Source organism: Pleuronectes platessa, chromosome 8, assembly GCF_947347685.1.
Source record: "Pleuronectes platessa chromosome 8, fPlePla1.1, whole genome shotgun sequence".
Classification (NCBI taxonomy): Eukaryota; Metazoa; Chordata; class Actinopteri; order Pleuronectiformes; family Pleuronectidae; genus Pleuronectes; species Pleuronectes platessa.
This window is the reverse complement of record NC_070633.1, coordinates 8563755-8584826: the sequence shown is the minus strand read 5'-3', so window position 1 is coordinate 8584826 and position 21072 is coordinate 8563755. Positions and strand designations below refer to the sequence as shown.

The 21072-nt window shown below is 39.5% G+C and overlaps 1 protein-coding gene across 5 annotated transcripts in view; it reads right to left on the bottom strand.

Annotated features, from left to right (window-relative positions):
- si:zfos-2326c3.2 (misshapen-like kinase 1) overlaps window positions 1-21072 on the bottom strand; it is a 68576-nt gene that overhangs the window by 41974 nt on the left and 5530 nt on the right. For all 5 annotated transcript variants that reach the window (XM_053429315.1, XM_053429313.1, XM_053429314.1 and 2 more), the window contains exons 3-9: window positions 12235-12291; window positions 9024-9149; window positions 8671-8781; window positions 5539-5629; window positions 5230-5360; window positions 2146-2200; window positions 1893-1971 (exon numbers count right to left, since the gene is read on the bottom strand). In XM_053429315.1, the coding sequence (XP_053285290.1) occupies window positions 1893-1971; window positions 2146-2200; window positions 5230-5360; window positions 5539-5629; window positions 8671-8781; window positions 9024-9149; window positions 12235-12291 (650 nt within the window). The remainder of the gene's footprint in view (window positions 1-1892; window positions 1972-2145; window positions 2201-5229; window positions 5361-5538; window positions 5630-8670; window positions 8782-9023; window positions 9150-12234; window positions 12292-21072) is intronic.

Genomic DNA, 21072 nt, shown 5'->3' with positions numbered 1-21072 from the left:
GTCTCAGTCCACCATTCTTTCAGTCTTTTTAGATCTTTAAATGAACGATTCACTCCTCCTGGGCATGGATGATACCGGTCTTGCACAAATCTGTGGCATGTTGTCCTGCCATGTCTCACCCATGATGCTGTTCAGTTGCTCTTTGCAGGAGGAGTTCTTCTACCTTCCATCTTAAAATACTTTTTTTCCTTAAAAACTCAGTTTAAGAGATATTTGTCAAGGTGGAGCTTTATTTTACTGTCAAGTATCTGGAGACTGAGATTCCAAGAATAAAGATGTAATATTGCAAGAGTAAAGTCATTGAATTAAAATAATGAACTCTTAATTTTACAGTACATACAAAGTTGTTATATTACAAGTGGAGAGGCGAAATTTGATGAGAAAATTTGTATTTTTTAAGAAGAAATAATCAGTAAGGAGAATGAGTATTCCACTCCCCTCGAATCTAAAATCTTGAACCAATGCCATTATTTCTTGAGAAGCTACGGAACATCTTTGAATATCACACAGATGTTACCAACGATTAACCTCATAGTCAACCGCCATCAAAGATTGAATCACTGTGTGGTTCTTTCTTCTGAATAGGCACAGTTTCTTACACAATCTTTTCTTATCATATTGTGGTGCTGGTGAGCACAAAAGATGAATTATTTGTGAAAGTTATACTACACAATAACTTAAGAAGATGCTCCACATTCCTCATTTCAATTTAGGTGAAAGGCTAATCTTTCCCTACTAAAATTACCTTAACCTAAAATTGCATATTTAATTCTCGTAATATGAGACTATTTCCTCATAATATTACAACCTCATTTTTCAAAATTACAACTGTATTCTCTTTATGTTCTGGCTTTATTTTTCCTTCTAATACTTTTAATCAAATACTCACATTTCAATGTTTGGCCTTTATCTATATCCACTCCAGGAAAAACCTTCCACCCTCATTCAGCCCGTGCTTTACATATTTGTTTCTGTTATCTATTTATTAGTGTTATGTGTAATTAAATGTTTTATTGTGTGTTGAGTCTTATACTGTATATACCGTAAGCCCAGGGATAACAGATACAGATAAGAACTTGGCTAAATCCGTTAAGATATTCTACACTGTTCCCAAACCAGTATCAAAACAGTCCTTTCACAATCGACCCTGTAGACAAGTCACTGTGGTTGTCGTGACCTGGTCCACCCCAAACATCCAGGCATCTATCTGGTCCAATCAAATTGAATGTGGTTTTATCTGACCAAAGAATGTGCTGGCAATATTCACCAGGCTTTTTGTCAATCTCTGGCAAAGTCTGATCCAGCAGTTTTGTGAGCGCTGGTTTTCTTCTTGGACGCCATGTGTAGAGGTTGACTTTATACCACTGGCTAATCAGCTACTGAAACTCTGATTTCCTTCTGACGAATCAGAGGCGCGACAGCTCGCACTGTTATTGGTTGTGAGGCTCTTTCTGTTCCTCCTAACCACCTCTGCAGCTGTATTTGAGTCTGTTCAGTAACCCACTGCTGCTCCGTTACCCACTTCATGAAATCTCAGAGTGTAACCATCTGGAGCCCACAACCACAACCCAGACAAAAACTGAAACTATTCTGTTCACAGGTTATTTTATAACGTTGTTCAGGTGTCATCTCTCATGTTTCTATATCTGAAAACACCCGTGACTTTGAGCTTTTCTTTTAGAAACAGAGAGTTGGGATATGTTTCAGTTGATTGTCTGAGGCATGAAACCCACAACAAAGTCCACTTTCAAGTAATGTTTTCAGAAGAGAAAAGTTAAACACCACCCTCTACATCCTGTTGTGTGTACGTGTGTGTGTGTGTGTGTGTGTGTGTGTGTGTGTGTGTGTGTGTGTGTGTGTGTGTGTGTTTATGACAGAGTTCAGAGGCTTACCATTTCTTTGACTTCAGTTTGGGCGGAGGGTTTCGTGGAATTAAAAATAGCGCTCTCATTGGATGCATGTCACACAGAGCTAAGAAAAGATACACAGAGGGGCAGAGGGGTAAAGAGAGAGAGAGTCACGGAGACAATAAGAAAGATAGATGAACAATTAACAAACTAACTATTAATAAATGACCAAATTAGATGGGAAAACAAAGCAACAATCTGTTAACATAAATCCCTCATGGTTTTGTTTGTCACTTACGAGGGGCTCCCTCGGCCATCTCTAATGCGGTGATGCCTAAAGACCAGAGGTCACTCTGAAAACAAGAGACAGGAAAAGGTTAAAAATGGTGCACAAAGGTCGGCTCGAGCTCCAGTCATTTCCTGTAAACTCTGCATGTCCTCTTTTAATTCAAATGGTAAATCAGTTTGTGCATGGTGTGGGAGTATAGATCAAGGGATTACAAAAACAATTTCGAGCCAAACTTCTGGCAATTTACAAGAAACCTTGGATTCAAAAGGGGCTGAATGATTGCTTCCAGAGATAGATAGAATAAGATTATTTACATTGAAACGTATTTCTGTGAACTCTGATTGATAACATCACTTTGTGTAGATGGAATGAAAAGGCTTGTTTAAAATCAAATTGTTGTGTGAATAATGATGGAAACCTTCGGAGTGTGATACAAGGGAATTGACGTCTAGACATAGTCATTTCATGTGTCATTGGCAGATTGGAGGGCAATCAGATATCAAAAACTGGTATGTAAGTATAAATACAAATTAAAGATAAGAAAAACTCAGGAGATGTATTCTGCCCAGATGTGAACGCAGCTGTCTCTCCACGGTGCATATGCAAGCTTTACCTCTCCCATGTGTGACTGTATCTGTAGGTGGGTGATGATCTGTCCTATTCTGAAAATGGCTTTAAATCAGCCACACACGCAGTGAACTAAAATAATCAGGTAGACAACAGAACCTGCTGTTGCATTATTAATCTGATCCCTGATCTGCTCAACCACTGGTTGATTTTTATGGGTGAGAGAGGACTGGTTTGTACTGGTGAAGATGAGCAAATTTTTCTCTATTTCGCTTGTAGTTCATCAATGGGTGTGAAGTTAGTGCTATGGATAATTGCAATTGTATCTACCTTGTCAGCTCCATTGTTATTGTTGTAAATAAATTGTGTAGGAGGAGGGTTGACCCGGGATTTGTAAAGCCCCTTTTCCTCTAGTCCAAAAATGTATCTTGCAATAGGATTGAACAATATCAGCATTCACTCCCAGGTCAAATTACTTTTTTGCTGTTACAATGTGAAATGAACCTTCTGGGGTTTGTACTACGAAGTGAATTCAACATACCCAGGATATCTAACTGAGATCAAGCTGAACTTAACCTAACAGTCGCAATCTGGCTAAGCAGTGACACGGAACTGGTTATCGACTCATTAAGTCAACCCAGGTCATCAAGATCTGAGCACATGCACATGAAAGGGGTGGGGTTAACTGCAAATGACCAATCACAGACATTGACAAGTGAACTGATCGCAGAGCTGCATATTTCCCAACCGAGGAGCAAACTGTTAATGCGAGGAGTAAATACACATTATCCAGACTAAAAGAAACATATTTTCAGCTGCTAAATGCAGGAGGACGGCTGGTAAAAGGATCTCTGATTGTGTGAATGTGTAAGATACCCCTCTGGTGACATTTGGTAAAAAGCACTTTATGTAACACAGACATAATTACGCCTAGGTATAGAGATATAAATCTGTTCTTTACTAACAAAACCTGTGGAACTGAACAGTGGTGACAGGATGCGCCTGGCGCATCTGGAAACAGGGGGAGATTGTACTGGGTGTGTTAGGAGCAGGGATTGACTGAACAAACCAGACATTGTTTTAAACTTCCCTTATCCTGTCACTTTGGTGAGAGATGACTGTCTCACAGAGACAGCCGGGCGGAAGGGATGTGGGCGTCAAATGGTAAATTTCTGAACTATCTATCCCCCATTGCAAATAAATATTTAATTTCATAGGATAAACCTACTTAAAGAGAAGAACAAAAAGCATTTAACTATGTCTGGTTATCCCGCTACTAACACACCAAGTACAACAATATAAGTAACTCCCACAAGCAAAGAAACGTAGAGCGGCGCAGACAGTCTGTGGTACTGTGAGCATGTTGCTCCTACATGTCAGATTAGTTATGTTCGACTCTGGCAGATGACTTGTTCCCTCTGTTGAGAGTCTACATCTTTCATAAAGATACTCATCAGAGTATGTAAAAGGATTTTGTCGGTCTCTGAAGACCCTTGTCCACCTCAATTCGAGTACTGAGATTCACAGGATCCTCTTCTTGTTTTTCTGTGCTCCACAGGATCCTCTAAGAATTGTTATGTCATGATTCAAAGAAATTGATTGGTCGAGTGGCGCTGCTTTTATGCTGATTGATCTCTTATCTCCAAATTAACCTGCTCCGGAGAAGTTTATCCATTCAGCATAATGGTGATTTACCCCTTTAAGAAGTGAACGAGTTTTGTAGGACCGGAAACCCAGAATTAAACCAGAAGTTATCCGTAGAGCAACTGAGCAACCAACTCTCAGACATGCTGCGGAAAAGAGTCCAAAAACATTGAAAATCAACACCAAATCTTAAAATTATAGAAGCAGGTCTGGAAGTCATTAGAAGGAAATTATTCATGGGATTCTTCACTCTTAAAATGATGATAGGCAAAGTTTTGTACCGATACCTTTTGTTTTAGGTTTCCAATGTTCTTTTTTTGCTACAAATCAGATGTTTAATGGACACGATTCATCTTATATTTGCTACGACTTGGTTCATCTAAAAACTCTATTTATAAGGATTTTCTTCCTCCCACTGTTTTCCATCTCACATGCATCTCTTAAAATAGACATGGTTCTCCATAGGCTGCTTAACAGTTCCTGGTACATTCAAGTAACCACTTCCCCAAAAAAAATTTTACAGCCCAAATCTATTTTTGTACTTATTTATGTATGTGCTTGACTACACAGACTAAGTGACATGTGTGACCTACTATCAATGCTGTACAACTAATCTCTGTGTCACTTCAATGCTTGAATGTGGTTAAAATCTCACATATGGTTTGTGTTAACTGATACTAAAGAACATGACCTTCCACAGAACTAATCGTTGTTTGAAACGCTCTTCATGTTTCTGCTGGATGCCCTACGTTTATATTCATGAGTCACCCGAGCTGATGGGAACCAACATAATCCTCAGTGGGTTTTTTTGTTTTTTTTTGCAACATCCCAAGAGGTTACTCAAAAATTCCCTTTTAGTTTGCCAGAATACTACTCAAGTACCCTGTAGTCATATGTGGCATCGGGGTTCTCATCACAAGCGATGACCTCTGGAGCCATCCAGTAGGGGGTGCCAATGAAGGTGTTCCTCCGACCAATGGTCTTGTCCAGCTGAGCCGACACTCCGAAGTCAACTGAAACATAAAGACATGTAGAACAATCTGCAAACAACCACAACTTCTTTGAGTTTTTTTTTCTCTGCACGGTTGTGTGATTTATTTATGTGTGCATGACTTTGATTGTTCTAAAGTTCGGCCTGGAGGGATGCACGTGTGTCTGAGAAGCTGCAAAGCATGTGTAGATGTGTCATACCCAGTTTGACTTCAGCATTCTCTGTGAGCAAAACATTTTGTCCTTTAATGTCTCTGTGTATCACATGATGGGAGTGAAGATGGGAAAGACCCTGGAAGACAGACGTACACACATAAACACACACATACACACACACAACACAGTCAGATGATGATCACTATAAGTACGAGGTCACAAACATTGCCTTCATTGTCTGTTGTCAAGAAATGCTGAATAGTGAGTGGGGTTCATTTCAAACTGCTTCCCCCTCCTGAGGAAATTCAACATAACTTTTCTTTAGGTGGCAGATTGACAGAGTGGTAGTGGCTCAGTTTGAATATGGGTGTCTCTGTGTGGTTTGGTGTGTTTGTACTCTTTCTTCTTCAAAGGAGGTTAAATAAACAGGGGAAGTGAGTCTTATTTCAGACGATGACTTCACCGTGATATGCTGAGTGTCTGCGTGAGTTTGTGTGTGCACGCTAAAACAATGGGGAGACAGCGTGGCTGACAGCCGCAGAGAAAACCCTGGCGTCCATCCAAAGCCTGTTGTCCCTCACAGCTTTTCACCACCAAAAAAATAATCTGTTTAATGTTGTCCTTGATCATGTCAGCATCAAGGACATGATATGCAGGAGCTGAGTTAATATGAGCTGATACGCTGTATCTTCATGTGCAGGTCGGTCAGAGGAGCCCAAACACAAACACCAACGCAGAGAGCACTGCAAACATCCTGGAGTCTTTCTCAGGACCTTGTGATCCCCTATAATGATAACCATAACATCTTACAGACATGTGTTGTAAACTGGCCTTCTAACTGCTCAAATGAGAAAATAAATCAATTATTCCCTTTAGGTCTACTTCTCTTTTGACCTAAGAGCCTATACATCCGGAAGAAGTTCATTTATCATTGTTTGTGTAACTATTGCAAGTTGTTTAAAGACTGCAAGTGTCTCTGGCAGCAGATCTGCAGGACCAAGATCTGACAAATCCCATGTATTATTATTATTATCATTATTATGAATATCAGTAGTAGCAATAGCTATCATTTAATAGCACCATTACATGTATAAATAGCATCCTTATTATTTCATAGGCACAAGCAGTCTGATAAGGCTTTAATATGACGGTAACACAACTGTTGTTGGTCTCTGTCTCTTCTCTCCCCTCTTTTCAACCCACCTCTGCTCTATTCTCCATTTTTTCTCCACTCACCCCGACTGGTCGAGGCAGATTGATTCTGGTTCTGCAGGTTTCTTCCTGTTAACAGGGAGTTTATTTTCTCCACGCTCACTGTAGTGTTCGCTTGTTGCGGGAACTTTTGGGTTTTGCTATAAGGTCTCAACTTACTAATCAAAGTGCCTAGAGATAATGTGTTTTCATTATTTGGCGTTATTAAAATTAAATTGAATTATATTTAATTGAATTGAATAAAAATTAGAGGAAGGCAGTTGCTCAAGCTGATATCGGATTGGCTGCTGAAGTGCCCCTGTCTGCTCAGCAGTGTTTTTTAATTTTTTATTAAATTATTCATTTACAAACAATTCAACTAATAAACATGACAACTTGTGGAGAGTTTTTATAATTTATCTTTTTGAAGAACATAATGCACTTGAAGTAATTGGAGTAATTTTCAAAATAGATCAAATGATGTGTGTCTTTGCCCAAACAGTAAACAATGAATCACTTAACTGTGCACCTTAAGCGGCTTTCAGACTCCACAAATGTCAGATGGAGACGCTCCAGTTACTACTGATTTTATACTGGGCTGGTATGATGTCTATAGAAATCTAGAAGTCGAGGTGTGAACATAGTAGGGATGGATGTTGGACACATAATTGGCCCCTCTGTGTAAATTGTTGCACCTTTATGACCCCTGAGAAAAATCCTAGATCTGCCACTTATGCAACAGAGCAACAGGGATCTGTGTTAGTACAGTACATGACGTACTCCACATAGTGTACACACCCCATATAGTGCAGAGCTGTACAGTAAGAAGTGTTATCTTGAGTACAGGGTTCATTTTCTGTTCAATATTAGATGGGTGGTGGTTGGAGCACTTCCAGGGATTACATGTGTGAAAGCTGAATCACCATCATAACAGCAGGCAAACAGCGATTCAATAAAGGAGTAAAAAGTACAAACCCTGTGTAGCATATGTTAAAACTACAGCTCTCAGTGAGCAGCTCAGTCGAGCAATCAGAGCTTAAAACACTGCATGTTCTATAACTTATGTAAAGTGGAAGCTATACATTTGACTTTGTAGAAACATGCAGCAGCTTAAATCATTTTAGTTTGGAATTCTGGCTCAGTTTTGAATACATTTGGTACGTGTGCTCTGCAGTTTTTTACTCCCACTTTCATTCGTATTAATTCACACAGTGAATTTGAATGTGGCTCGTTATCCTTAGTAATGGATCTCAAAAATGAAATTGAAATAGAACAGAAATAAGTATTGAATTATCCAGGGGATCTCCTGGTAAGCACAATTGAATATATCATACAATAACAGTTTCAATTTCAGGATTTACCAATAATAACAAAAAAAAATGCAAGGATCAGGCAAGCTCAGTTTAGACACATACAAAACTGAAAACAGTGACAAGATTCAAGTTCAAAGTGATGACATGAATTAATGTTACTGAATGAAGACCAGACCAAACGAATACTGTATGGATTAGAGCTGGGCCAATATTAGCTTAATGTATACAAAAATATATGTGTGTATTTGTACCATCAATACATTACATTATAATGCAATATACTGTATATTTATGCCTATAAATGACAGAAAAACTGAAGGAGTTTTATAAAGTAAATTTTTTGACCTATTTTAACACTTTAACTTTGACACTAATTTTACATTCTTTTATCTCATCACGCCTTTTTAAATGCTTATACAGCAAAAACATAGTCAGACTAAAAACTGTACAGAACTCAACTGCAAGGCTCTTAACCAGACTGCTTTGATTTTTGAAATTATTTGGGGATGTAAATAAATAAATAATCAAGATATATAAATAAGTAATCGCCAATTCTCTAAAGTCTTAAATATCAATATCATAATCAGCTTCAGAAACCCAGTGGGGGTTCGGTAATGGTACAGGTGTGACAGTAAGTGTTGGTGTGCACTCATGCTGTGTCATGTGACCTTACCCTGAGCACCTCTCTGCAGATGTAAGCTATCCAGTCCTCCTTCAGACAGTTTCCTTTAGTCTTCTTCACCAAGTCCGTCACTGAGCCGGCTCCACAGTACTCCATCACCAACTAGATGGACAGATGGAGAGGCGTCTATATCACACACAGAGGTACTGTACCAATCAAAATAACTATTAATGTCACTGTTTGCTGATCTGAAAGTCCAATTCATAATATGACGGTGATATATGACGTTTCCTGACAGGACAAACCTGGAGGGGTAGCAGGTGTTTTAGAAAATATTAGTTTTAAAAAAAATCTTTCACTCAATGCAATAAGCAATAAAAACACAGATTAAGTAGTTTACAAACCCAGAGTTGGTGGTCCTGACCAGCAGGCTCTTTCTTAATAAAAGCTCCGTAATAGGTAGCGATGTTTCTGTGGTGGGAGTAACTCTTCAACATGTTGATCTCCAGCTTGATCTCCTCTTCTTCCTCCTAAACATAACAACAGATACATATTATAAGCTTATTCAGATGATTAATTAGAATTACCACTCTGTTGTATCCCTCTGTCGTTGCAGAACAGTTTCAGTCTACATGCATATTTTTAAGCCAACAGTGACATTTGACAACTGAAAAATAATCAGTTTATCTTTTAGTCTGAGATTTGAGAACTCATGTTCAAAAGGCCCAAAACATGATTTCTGAGGCCCCTGTGAGCTTTAACTTCCAGATGATTTCATTCTTGACTCCAACTGAATGTTTGTGTCCTATTTAATGAAATTCCCTTTGGGTTATGCATGTATAGCATTTTACAAGAACATTAGGTCAACATATAATTTCACCACCAAAGTTTAATGAGTTCATCTTTGAGTCCAAGTGAACTTTTATACCAAATTTGAAAGGTTTCCCTCAAGGTGTTTGTGAGCTATTGCATTCACAAGGTAAAAGATGTGATGTGGGAGGACGCAGTGACCTTGACATCTGACAATTTAACATAATAAGTTCAACTGAACATTGCACCAAAAAAAATCCCAAGGCGCTCTTGAGATAATGTGCTCACAAGAATGGGAGGGACTGGCTGTTAAGTGTGCAAAGGCATAAAAACAAGCAGACAGGAGGGCAGCTTTCATAAAAGAGTGCCTTATACACTTACAGCACATTGAAGATATTAATAGTTGCACTTCCTTTAACACTTCTTTCTCTGAAGTATGTTGATGCTTAATCATAACTCTATAAAAAGGCTTGAATCTTGAAGGATGGAACATTCACGAAAAGCTGAAGTTTTACACTCCATACAACATGAACACGTACACATCCAGACAGACTGCATCTCCGATCAGACTGTCGTGTCACCTCTTCATGACCCTTCGCCCCAGCTACTGGACCTTAATACAAATACTCCCACTTCTCAACGGAGGCTGATCAGTCAGTCGGAGGCAAGGACGGATAGAGCGGCCGGAGGAAACAGAGTGCAGCACTTTCTGTTTTCTGCCATAAACCCCAGAAAAGACTTGTGACTCCTCCAATTCACTGAACCTCTAAATCTACGCTGGACTGGAGGAGAAAGAGGAGGAGAGGAGGAGAGGAGGAGGAGGAGGAGGAAGGAGCAGTAGAGCAGAGCTGGGGGAGCTGGAAGTGGCTATTAATCAGAAAAGAGGAAACAACAGAGCGTCACTCAGTCACTGACCTCCTTTAAATCTCCACAGGACAGGAGGGGAGAAAAGTACAAGGCAGAGTTTGAGCTTTCACCCCCATCCGAACACAAAGACTCCTGGATATAGCGTGTGTGTTTGTTTGTGTGTGTGTGTATGTGTGTGCGTGTCTGTGTGTGTGTGTGTGTGTGAAGTGAGAAGGGAGATAATAGCTAAGCATTTCCTGCTAAAGACTTCCCCTCAACACAGAAGTCCCAGAGTATCCTCAACAGCAAATCAATCAGTTCTGAAATAAGCAGATTTGTGACATTTTGTATGGAAGCTATACAGAAACTACAGATTCACATTTAGTGGGGCTGCAACTAAGGATTATTTCACTTTTCATTTATTCTGCAGATATTTACATTAATTAAAAAAAATCTATGAAAATTGACAAAATGGTGAAATATGACTATTTCCTGTTCCATTTTTGTGTGTGATTGTTTTGTCTGTCAGGACAAAAAAACAAGGTTCAGTTAGCCGGGACGTAAAATAAAAGAACGATTTTACATCTTCGAATCGTGAGGCTGAAAACGTGTTTTGTATTTTGAACAAGCCATAGCTCTTCCATAAGACTATATTAGACACAGTTAATGGCTAACAACAGCAAACTGTCTTATTGCTTGCTTACTGTCGCTAATAAATACAAAAGGCAAAGTAATAATGATGATAATGTCATTTGTTTTGCAGAAAGCTGGTTAAAAAGAAAATCTTGGATAAAGAAGAAATCTAAATGTTGACCTTGATGAAATGATCTTTAACAGTGTGAGATTTGTTTTGACATGTTTAGGGTACTGAAGTCTATTTGTTATTGAAGTCTATTCGTTAAATTTTTTATTTAAAGAAACTTTTGGGACTAGAGAGAAGTATGTGCTTTAATGAGCTCTATTCTAGTTAATGAATGGCTACAATCACAGTCTGTGATAACATGTTGTTATTAGCCTATATTTAACCCTACTCTGCTGTTCTACATCTGTACACCACAAGCAATATTCAACCAGACCACTACACCTCAGCTGTCCGTCCTCATGTACAGCTGGAAGACCACAACACACAACACACTCAGTCAAATCGTCTTCATCTTTACAGCCTCAGAGAGACTCTCTCATCCTCAGATTGATTACAGTGTGAGTTGTACAGTATAATGTATATCTTCTCTCATTCTGGTTTGATAGGAACAATTTTGTAAATAGACCCCAAACATTATATATTATATTTTTGTTTACACTTACATTGAAAAACAAATGTGTATTTTCTTATATTAGTGTTTTATTTTTTATTAAATTATTTCAATTACACATTAGTCTCGAAAGAGTTTGATGACATCTTAGGAATCATTGACATTGATGTATACATTTATAGGAGTGTGTATGTAGCAGATTTGATGAGTTCTCAAACAAAAACTTAGTAGTATAGATGTAGTCTAAAAATAAGTAAAAATAACATCAGCTCAGGCTGCTTTAAACTCCTAATACCACTCTAGCTCTGTGAACCAGTGTCATGCACTTCTTTGCTTTCCATCTGTCAAGTGAGGGAGGTTTCTTTATCTGCCTAAAAAAGCACATGCTGACTGACTTAGCAGACACCATGACACTAACACTCTAAACTAAAATAAAATGCAACTGAATTTTCCTTTGACTTTAAATCACTGGTCATTTTTTATGTTTGAGGATTTTCAGCTTGCTGTAATATTAAGTATAATTGTGCATATGAATGTATGTTGTGAATAAATTAATATTGACATCATGCATTTCTTTCTGGTTGTGTTGAACTAAATAATCCTGGATTTTTCACTATAATATCCCCTGAAAAAGCCACAGAATGACCAAGCAGAGAGCAGAGGCAGAGACAGTATGTGTGCGATTTAATGAAGCGCCTGTTTCTACCTCTGTGACGTCCATGACTTTGATAGCTGCCAGCTGGCCTGTCTTGACGTGACGACCCTGGTGGGACAGAAGAAGAACGAGTTCAGATCACAGCAGATATGAAAGACTTAACACCTACATAAACATTTTTATTTTGACCCACAGAATAAAATTAAACATGCAGTAAATATCACTCTTAACCACAGCCATGAGTGTTGTTTGGAATCAGCAAATGTCCCCGGGACAGAAGTTCTCACATGTGGCTGTTCCTAAACAAGAACAGAACTCAAAGGTTTTGGCCTTGGAATAAATTGTCTACGGGATGAACAGAGGAAACTTGGCCATGGCTCTACAATCAAACCAGGATGAACTCCAAAATGAAAATAACAATTCCTCTCTACTTGCTGATTACAGATGTAAAAATCGAATATGTTCAATTACAATTTGATAAGCTCTGTAGCATTTCTTCATGGGCCTAAGACAACCAAAATGGATCATCACATAAGCGGAGGCTCAGGTTCTATAATTCTTCGCATTAAATCACATGTGCATCTTTGTGAATGGGAGAGACAGGCAGGATCAAAATATAAGAGATTGGACACCAAGCAGGCTATATTATCATCTCCTGATTACAACACAAACTGTGCCTACAGTTGAATTTATAAGCATAAGGTATAAACTTTTGAATGAACATCTGGTTTGTGATATAATTTGCAATTTGTGATATTACTTAGACACACGTCTACATTATTTAAATTTCTCATCGGAGGCACAGTCAGAGAGAACATGACACTACGTGAGATGAGAGGAGGGAGCAGGCCCGCACACAGACACAGTAAATCTGTAAAGTGCAGTCAGGTGAAAAGGGGAAAATTGAAAACCTTGTCATGAGTCAGAAAGCTGACAAGATACTAAGCTAGAAGCTACTCTGTAGGCCTTTAAGATATATGGCAGTGTGTGTGTGTGTGGCTGTGTGTGTGTGTGTGTGTGTGTGTGTGTGTGTGTGTGTGTGTGTGTGTGTGTGTGTGTGTGTGTGTGTGTGTGTGTGTGTGTGTGTGTGTGTGTGTGTGTGTGTGTGTGAGAGTGTGTGTGTGTGTGTGTGTGTGTGTGTTTGTAACAGACTGGAGGGCATGACAAATCCCACTAGTCTCTATCAGTCAATATTCAGGTTTAGACAGAGATCCAGCGAAAATCCGTGAGAACAAGATGAACTTGAAATAAAAAAATATTTTATATTTGTCTAATTAGATTTTATCTTGTCAACACCAAATTTCAGTAACACTGTCTATTGTTTCCAAAGAGGTATTACTCACAGGACTGATCTGTCTATAATATACCAGGGAAAAGCGAAGTGTTGAAACCTGTTTCTAAATCAACTACTTTCACTTCAGCAGAGTCTTCAAAGAATACGATTCAGCACTGCTTCTCTGAAACTTCCATTCAATATGTTACTTTCAATACAATCCACTAGTTGAACTATGTCAGGGTTTTATAACCTAAAGGCCAATTCCCACTTCCATGAGTCTGTTCTCTTCTATGTGATGTAACAGTTATCATACCCTTGTCTGCAGGGGTTAGCATGGATTTCATATGAAGATGTCCATGCACAGCTCAAAATGTGTCGCAAATGTGCAGACTGTGCACGATCCAAATAATTAAATAAAAAAGGTCCAAACCTTAATTCAATTTTTTGGTCCACTAGGTCAGCCAAAAACAGAATAACATTACAGCAAACACATCTGAGGGAAGCATTTGACCACAAAGGCTGGAAATGTTGGTAGAGAGTGTTTTAAGGAAACGTGTGGACGTTTGCTACATAAGAGCTTTGTTACACTGTGTATATAGAATTGTTCAATAACACAAGACAAAGTGGTCCTGAGCAAATAACTTAATGAATAAGTGGAGTTAATAGATAAACCATCAATATGAAACCCAGAAATATATCCAGTAGGGATGTCACGTGTGTTTCAAAATCCCAACATTCATTCCAACGTGGGAGGAGGGAATTTCCAACTGTATTGACCTGTTGCAATTCAAACTGTTCAAATAATCAAACACATTCAAACGATAGCATGTCATGTCAAATGTTTTACAGGTTGATTTTTGAATATAATAGAAAAATCCAAAACACTATGTCGAACACTGCATTCGTTGTAAAATATCTAAGTTTAGACCTGAGATTAGAAGGTTAGGAATATTCTTAAAAACAGTGAAATGCAAAGGCATGCTTCACAATAAATTGAATTTAAAGTCCATTTCACACATACCTTGTTTGGCCTGGACCTTCTTGACTTAAAAGAAAAGTCTGAAGGTCCAGACTAAACCTCTGTTCATTTGTCTGGACCGTGGTCGATATGTTTGAATGTCGAGGATGTTCAATTTGCTGGGAGCAAAACCTTAATGATAAAATATTTGCATAGAAATTAGCAAACTGTACTGATTCATTCCTTTTCTCACTTCGACATAAACTTACTGCAACTACAACTAATATTTTTCTACCCACTTAAAAGTGAGTCAATACCATCAGCGAATTGACAACACGCTGATGCCAAACACATCCACATCTCTAAACCAATGGTAGTGTATATAAGTATAGGACGATGCAGCCCAGGTGATTAGGACAGGACTGTTGCATGTTGTACAAACAATGTAACAAAGAAATTAACCTTGGATTTGACTTTCAGGTGTGAAAAGGCCTAAAATGTTGCTGAACTGGGAGCAGTGAGACCGAACCTTGTCAGACTTCTCATATATTTGACTTTAATTCTGGATGTGAGATCTACTGTGTCAGGCTCACTGACCCCAGTTCACCATGGCCTTGGTTCTGTCCCCACATAGAGGAGATTGTCTCCATAATTGCGAAGAATTGTGACATCCAAGCTGCTCCTGCTCTGACTGTGATAAATAAGGCAATGGCCTTCCTGTCCCTTTAGACTTAATGCTGTCTGCTGGCTGTGCTGTGGCCACAACTAACAAATGGGAAACGTTCTTTCCTCAACTGGGCCATACCTATTAACAATCTGCGGCACTGACACACACACACACACAAATGCACAAACGCACACAACACACTCAAAGGGCTCTGTGGTCTTTAATTAATTGGAGAAAGCTTTTGCACTTCTGACATTGATGTCCCGTGAATGTAACACAGGCTTGTGACAAATTACCAGGAATCAATCGCACACAATATATCCGAACTCAAATGTCATCTCCATATCAGTCTGTTGCTTGTTGACTTGCTCTCACACACACACACACACACACACACACACACACACACACACACACACACACACACACACACACACACACACACACACACACACACACACACACACACACACACACACACACACACACACACACACACACACACACACACACACACACACACACACACACACACACACACAATAAGGGAACACTACAAATATTGTGTCAGGGAAAAGGTTACTACAATATATTCATACATATTTAAATGAGATAGAGAGAGAGAGACATTTATAATGTAGACAGCGAGGGGACAGGTGAGAGAAACACTCTCATTGCTGTTCTCTGAACTTTATATACCCCCACCCCCCTCTGTGTGTCCTTTTCTCATATCCTCCTCTGTTAGTTACATATGTGCACTTTGTGCTTGACTGGATTCAATCACGGCTCATCCCTCAAAATGTAGGGATGGTGGCTAGTTAAAATTACACTGTCTGTGTGTGTATGTCTGTGTGCCAGCTTTTAAACAGGTGAACTTAATGATTGGTGAATCAAGTCCATGGATAGTTCTCAGAACACTGTGTATGTGTGTGTGTGAAACAACCCTTTTCCCCCCTACATTCAATTCTCATTGTACGTTCACTGGCTGGCACTACATGGTTGAAAGGGCTGGACTGGTTTCTATTATATTGAGAATAATGCTGCAAATGAAGAGAGAGCTGAGAAAGTGAAGCTGCTCCCACTGGGTGTGTGAGTGTGTATGAGTGTGTGTGTGCGTGTGTGTGTGTGTGTGTCTCTCTCTTCTGTCAGAGAGGAGATTCAGGAAGAAACCATCTTCTTCGTTATTATCATGTGGTTTTATTTCTGATGTATCAGAGACGAGAGATAAATTGATGACTTAATTTAAACAGTTATCAACTGATATTATCTTATCAAAGTATGACAACAATTTTGAAAACCATAATTGATTGGGTTAAACAATACTGACAGTGTCCAGTGGTGAGTTTAGCACATGATCGGAATGTTGGTCATCTCATCATGGGGAGTAAGGGTGAGCAAAGAATTACGTGTTCTGAATCGGGATATTCTTCTCCAATTTTGAAATGCATACGCACACTCAAACCAGCAATGAACTCATCTATTTGTACAAGTTAAAAAAGAACACTGCATTAAAGATAGTGCTTTCAAAATGGAAAACATGAGCTTAATGTATCTATTAATATCAGAAACCTCTCTCTGTCTGTCTGTCTTTCTTTGAGTGTTCTCATATCTTGAGAACTGTTCACATGCCAAGCACATGCCGGGGCTGATTGGCCTCTTTGTTTTGCAAATACATGTATCGAGATCAGACAGTTTTTCATTAAAATGTCATTACATTCTCAGCATTACCAATCCCTTTATTAAATCCACTCCAAAAGTTAATGGGTTCTTCGTCAGCCCATACCCCAGCCTTCCAACAAGTTTCAAGGAAACCATTTCACTAGTATGTCTGTAATCCTGCTAACAGACAGACAAACAGACAAAAACACAGCAATGAAAACATACCCTCCCATGTGGAGGTAATGATCAGATGGCCCGGCTCTCTCAGGGAGAACTCCTCAGTGTGTGCAGAGACTTGTATAAAGTCTGCTGTGGCTCTGGAGGGAGCTTTTTAATGCCTGGGAAAATAACCCTGATTATGTCATCACCGTTACTTTATCTGGACTTCAGTTTTTAAGAGAGCAAATTTTAACAGAGCGCCTGTAGTTACAACTTTAACATGAAGGCAGCCACGAAAACACATTAAGGCAATTGTAGGATTCATAATATTAATGCTTGATCCACACCATGGGATAAAAGACTAAAAGCCTCTGCTGCATTGATTAAGACCACTGTGAGTTTTGCATTTGTCCTAACTTTATTAAAGAGCAATGTGGATTACATCTTATACTTTTAATTATAGTTTTGGCATTTAGAAATTACAGTAAGGAGGACCCCCCTCCCTATCTCACACGCAGACAAACACACCCTAACAAACACAGGCACAGGACAGTGTGATAGAGGACAGCAGACAGATTTATATTTATTTTCCGGAGACTTTCTCTTAGCCATAACTTCTTGTCTTCACTTCTCCACCTTAAAAAACCAACCCCCCACAAACAAACACACACTCCTGGGTAATCAACACTATCCGTAGCTCTAAGTCTCGTGGGAGGGCTGCTTTCCTCTTCTCTCTCTAGTTTTCAATTGTCTCTCTCCCTCTTCCTTCCTCTCCTCCTCTCTGTCTCTCTGCCTTTCACCTCTGCCTTCCTTCCTTTGCCCTCTCTCACTTTCCTCTCTCTCCTTCCTCTCTTTTATTCCTGTGCCTCCCTTCCCATTCCTTCTGTTTTACCTCGAACAGACACGGATGAAGCAACTCCGCACTGTGTTGGAGGATGTTTCCTGTCTCCCTCAGCTCAAACCTCCACCCACCAACGCTTGGCTTTGGAACACAGGCTTTTATTACAAAATAAGTTAGTTTTCATTAAAAAAAAAGAAATCTAATAATGTGTGATAGTATTATCGGAGAGAGAATGTTTTTACTCAGCTGAGCTATGTCTTAATATGAATAATAAACTCAACATATTTCAATACCTTTTTCAAAATTAAACCTCTCCAGTGTTTTCCCCTGTGCAGGATGTGATGAGGTAGGGTTAGTCTAGTTGCCTCAGACATGGCCAAAGTCCACATTTGGACATCTTTCATATGTCAGAGAGCAGATTAGTTAACATATGTCTAATAAGAATCATGTGTAGCCAGTAACAGGAAGATGGGTGACACCATTGAAACTAGAAGGATTTGAGGAAGTGAATCATGCTGGGAATTGTATTGCAGCAAAGTATTTGATGGCTTTGCACAGTCCTTGATGCATGAACATGGTGTCAGCAAGCTTTAAGAACTATTGAAGCAATACCCGAGAGCAAATTTGGACGACTTTGACCTTTTAAACCTGATTAAAGCGATAAAATTAACATTTGAGAAATTGAGATTCGTTTCAATTTACTTTATACATGCTATAAACATGACTAAACCAAGCAGATCAGTGACACAGTCAACAGACTGATGAAGCAAGAATAATTTAACTTGTTTCATTAAGTCAGAGTAGCTGTTAATTTCAGCCTTAGAGCTGTGTTGCATCAGCAGTGTCCATAGGGCTTAGCTTTAGTGGATTTTGACATTGTTTAACTCACACACACACACACACACACACACACACACACACACACACACACACACACACACACACACACACACACACACACACACACACACACACACACACACACACACACACACACACACACACACACACACACACACACACACACACACACACACACACACACACACACACACACACACACACACACACAGAGAGAGAGAGCGAGAGAGAGAGAACCACACAGATGGCTCTAAAGCATTGGCTTGCAGGGAAGGGAAGTTCCTTCTGCAAACAGGGAAACGCCCTGAGAGTGTGTCTGCGTGTGTGTCTGCATGCATGTGTGTGTGTGTGTGTGTGTGTGTGTGTGTGTGTGTGTGTGTGTGCATATGTGAGTAATGACAAGATGATGAGAGAGGAGCAAGCACAGGTTCTGTCTCATCACAACACTGCTCGAAAAGTCCAATAAACAACTCAGAAACTTCATGTTTATTTGAGAAGTTTCACAGCTGAATTGACAACGGACCGTCACCTACTGTGTTGTTCAGGAATCAAAAAACACTTTTTCCTGTTCAGCTCTATAGACACAATTCTGAATCTTCCCTCCGTAAATATGGCTGTTTTTCCCGTTGTAACTCTAAGACAGTCCAAACGGACAATAATTCATGGCAAAACAAAACAAAATTCAAGAAATTCCTGTGAAGTTGTTTCAACCCACATCTAAGGGCTGGATCTCTTTTTCTCGGGGCCACAAAACCACTGCAGGCATACAACTACCATGTGATTGCTACTGCACATAATACATCTTTTAACACTATTGTGAACCAACTGTGCATGGTAGCTCGAACATGAGATGGACAAAAAAGATATTGTCCTTAGGTGCATGTGCTTGGGACACCCAAGAGGTTAACTATGTGAAATAGATGCTGTGCATGTTAAAATCAAGTTTTAAGTGAGGAGAAGAGAACAGAAGTTTGAGGTCAAAGAGGAGTAAATATAAAAGTAGTGATGTGATGGGCCGGACCACTTCCCTCTTTGACCAAAGACTGTCTGGGAACTTTTTGGGGGACAGAGGAACTTTACCTGCATTTAACACTGCAGGAATATCGGTCCATGCAGTCTTATCTCTTGTTCCCAAAACTCCTTTCTACCATGACGTTGCTTTCCATTCAAAGCCATAAGGGTGGAGTTTGCGGCATTGAATGTAACTAACACGTCGAACTAGCAGAAAACAAACCCCAAAAACATGTGTAGGATCCTCTTAAAAGTCTCAATCACCCTTCTTACTCGTCTCTTTGGCATTTTTATTTAATTTCTTTCTCCCACTCGCAACAATGATGACTCTTTGTTCGTCTTTCGTGCAATGATGTTGTCTCAAGCTGCACAGTGGCTTTTAGAATCTGTTATTGATCTTATTTTGTCTAATCATCACAGCTCTTAAAATGTGGTGGTAATGCAAAAACAAAAGTGAACTGAGGATTCTTTGAGTTTCTAAGTAGCTGCTGATTTCTCAGTCTCGGGGGCTATTTGGATGAAAAAGGGCCTGATTGTTTTCTCCAGTTCTCTCTGCTCCCCATCTGACTTCATCTCTTCTGACTGTGTCCAGACTAGAATGGCCGCGACCAGGACGCCGTTCCGCTGAGTTCAAATGAAAATGAGGCTAATGGGGTCACTGTCCTCCAGTGTCACTTCCCACTGACACACTGACTGACAAATCATCAACATACAAGGCTGTGCAACACGAGTCAAAGTCAAATTTAACAATCACAACAATCCGCTCCTGATGTAAGCCGCAGATCAGCGGGCAGGCTTTGATTTGGAGTAGAAATAAACAGCAACCTAACTTAAGTTGGACAAAAAACCATTGAACCAATCAACAGAAAGTGGGTCAGTGTGGTTTGAAGTAGGGATGACAACAAACTAGGGCTGACACTTTTATTTGAAATTCGAAACATTCAATCAAATGTGGGGGGGGGAAATGCATATTCGAACTGGAATGACCTGTTCGATTTCAAAGTTTACAGACTAGAAGTGCATCTGACCATCTGAAGTAGTTTCACTAGTGATACAGTAGAGGGCTGTCGGATTAACCTATTGCATGCCCTCTTGACCTATCAGCAAATTAAGTCAGTAATGTTACGTTGTTTTGCTACGAACCTGGAGAGGGAGAAGTATGGGTTTTTGAATATATTCAAACTAAATACATGTCATGTCATATTCGTTCAAACTTGATTTGTAAAAAAAAGGAAAGCCCTACAACAAACTGCACTCAAAAGTGAGTCCCATGTATGATGTCATCAAATTGTCCGGAAGCCCCAAAATTAAAATGTAGTGATGCTAACATGAACCCTGTGCATGCCCTTGGGCGAGAGCTTATGTGCAGTGTGTGTGGTTGTTGGATGACACCACACGGGCAGTATGGAGTCATTTTGTGTTTATTTTTCTTCTGGTTCAGTCCGTCGGAAGAAGTA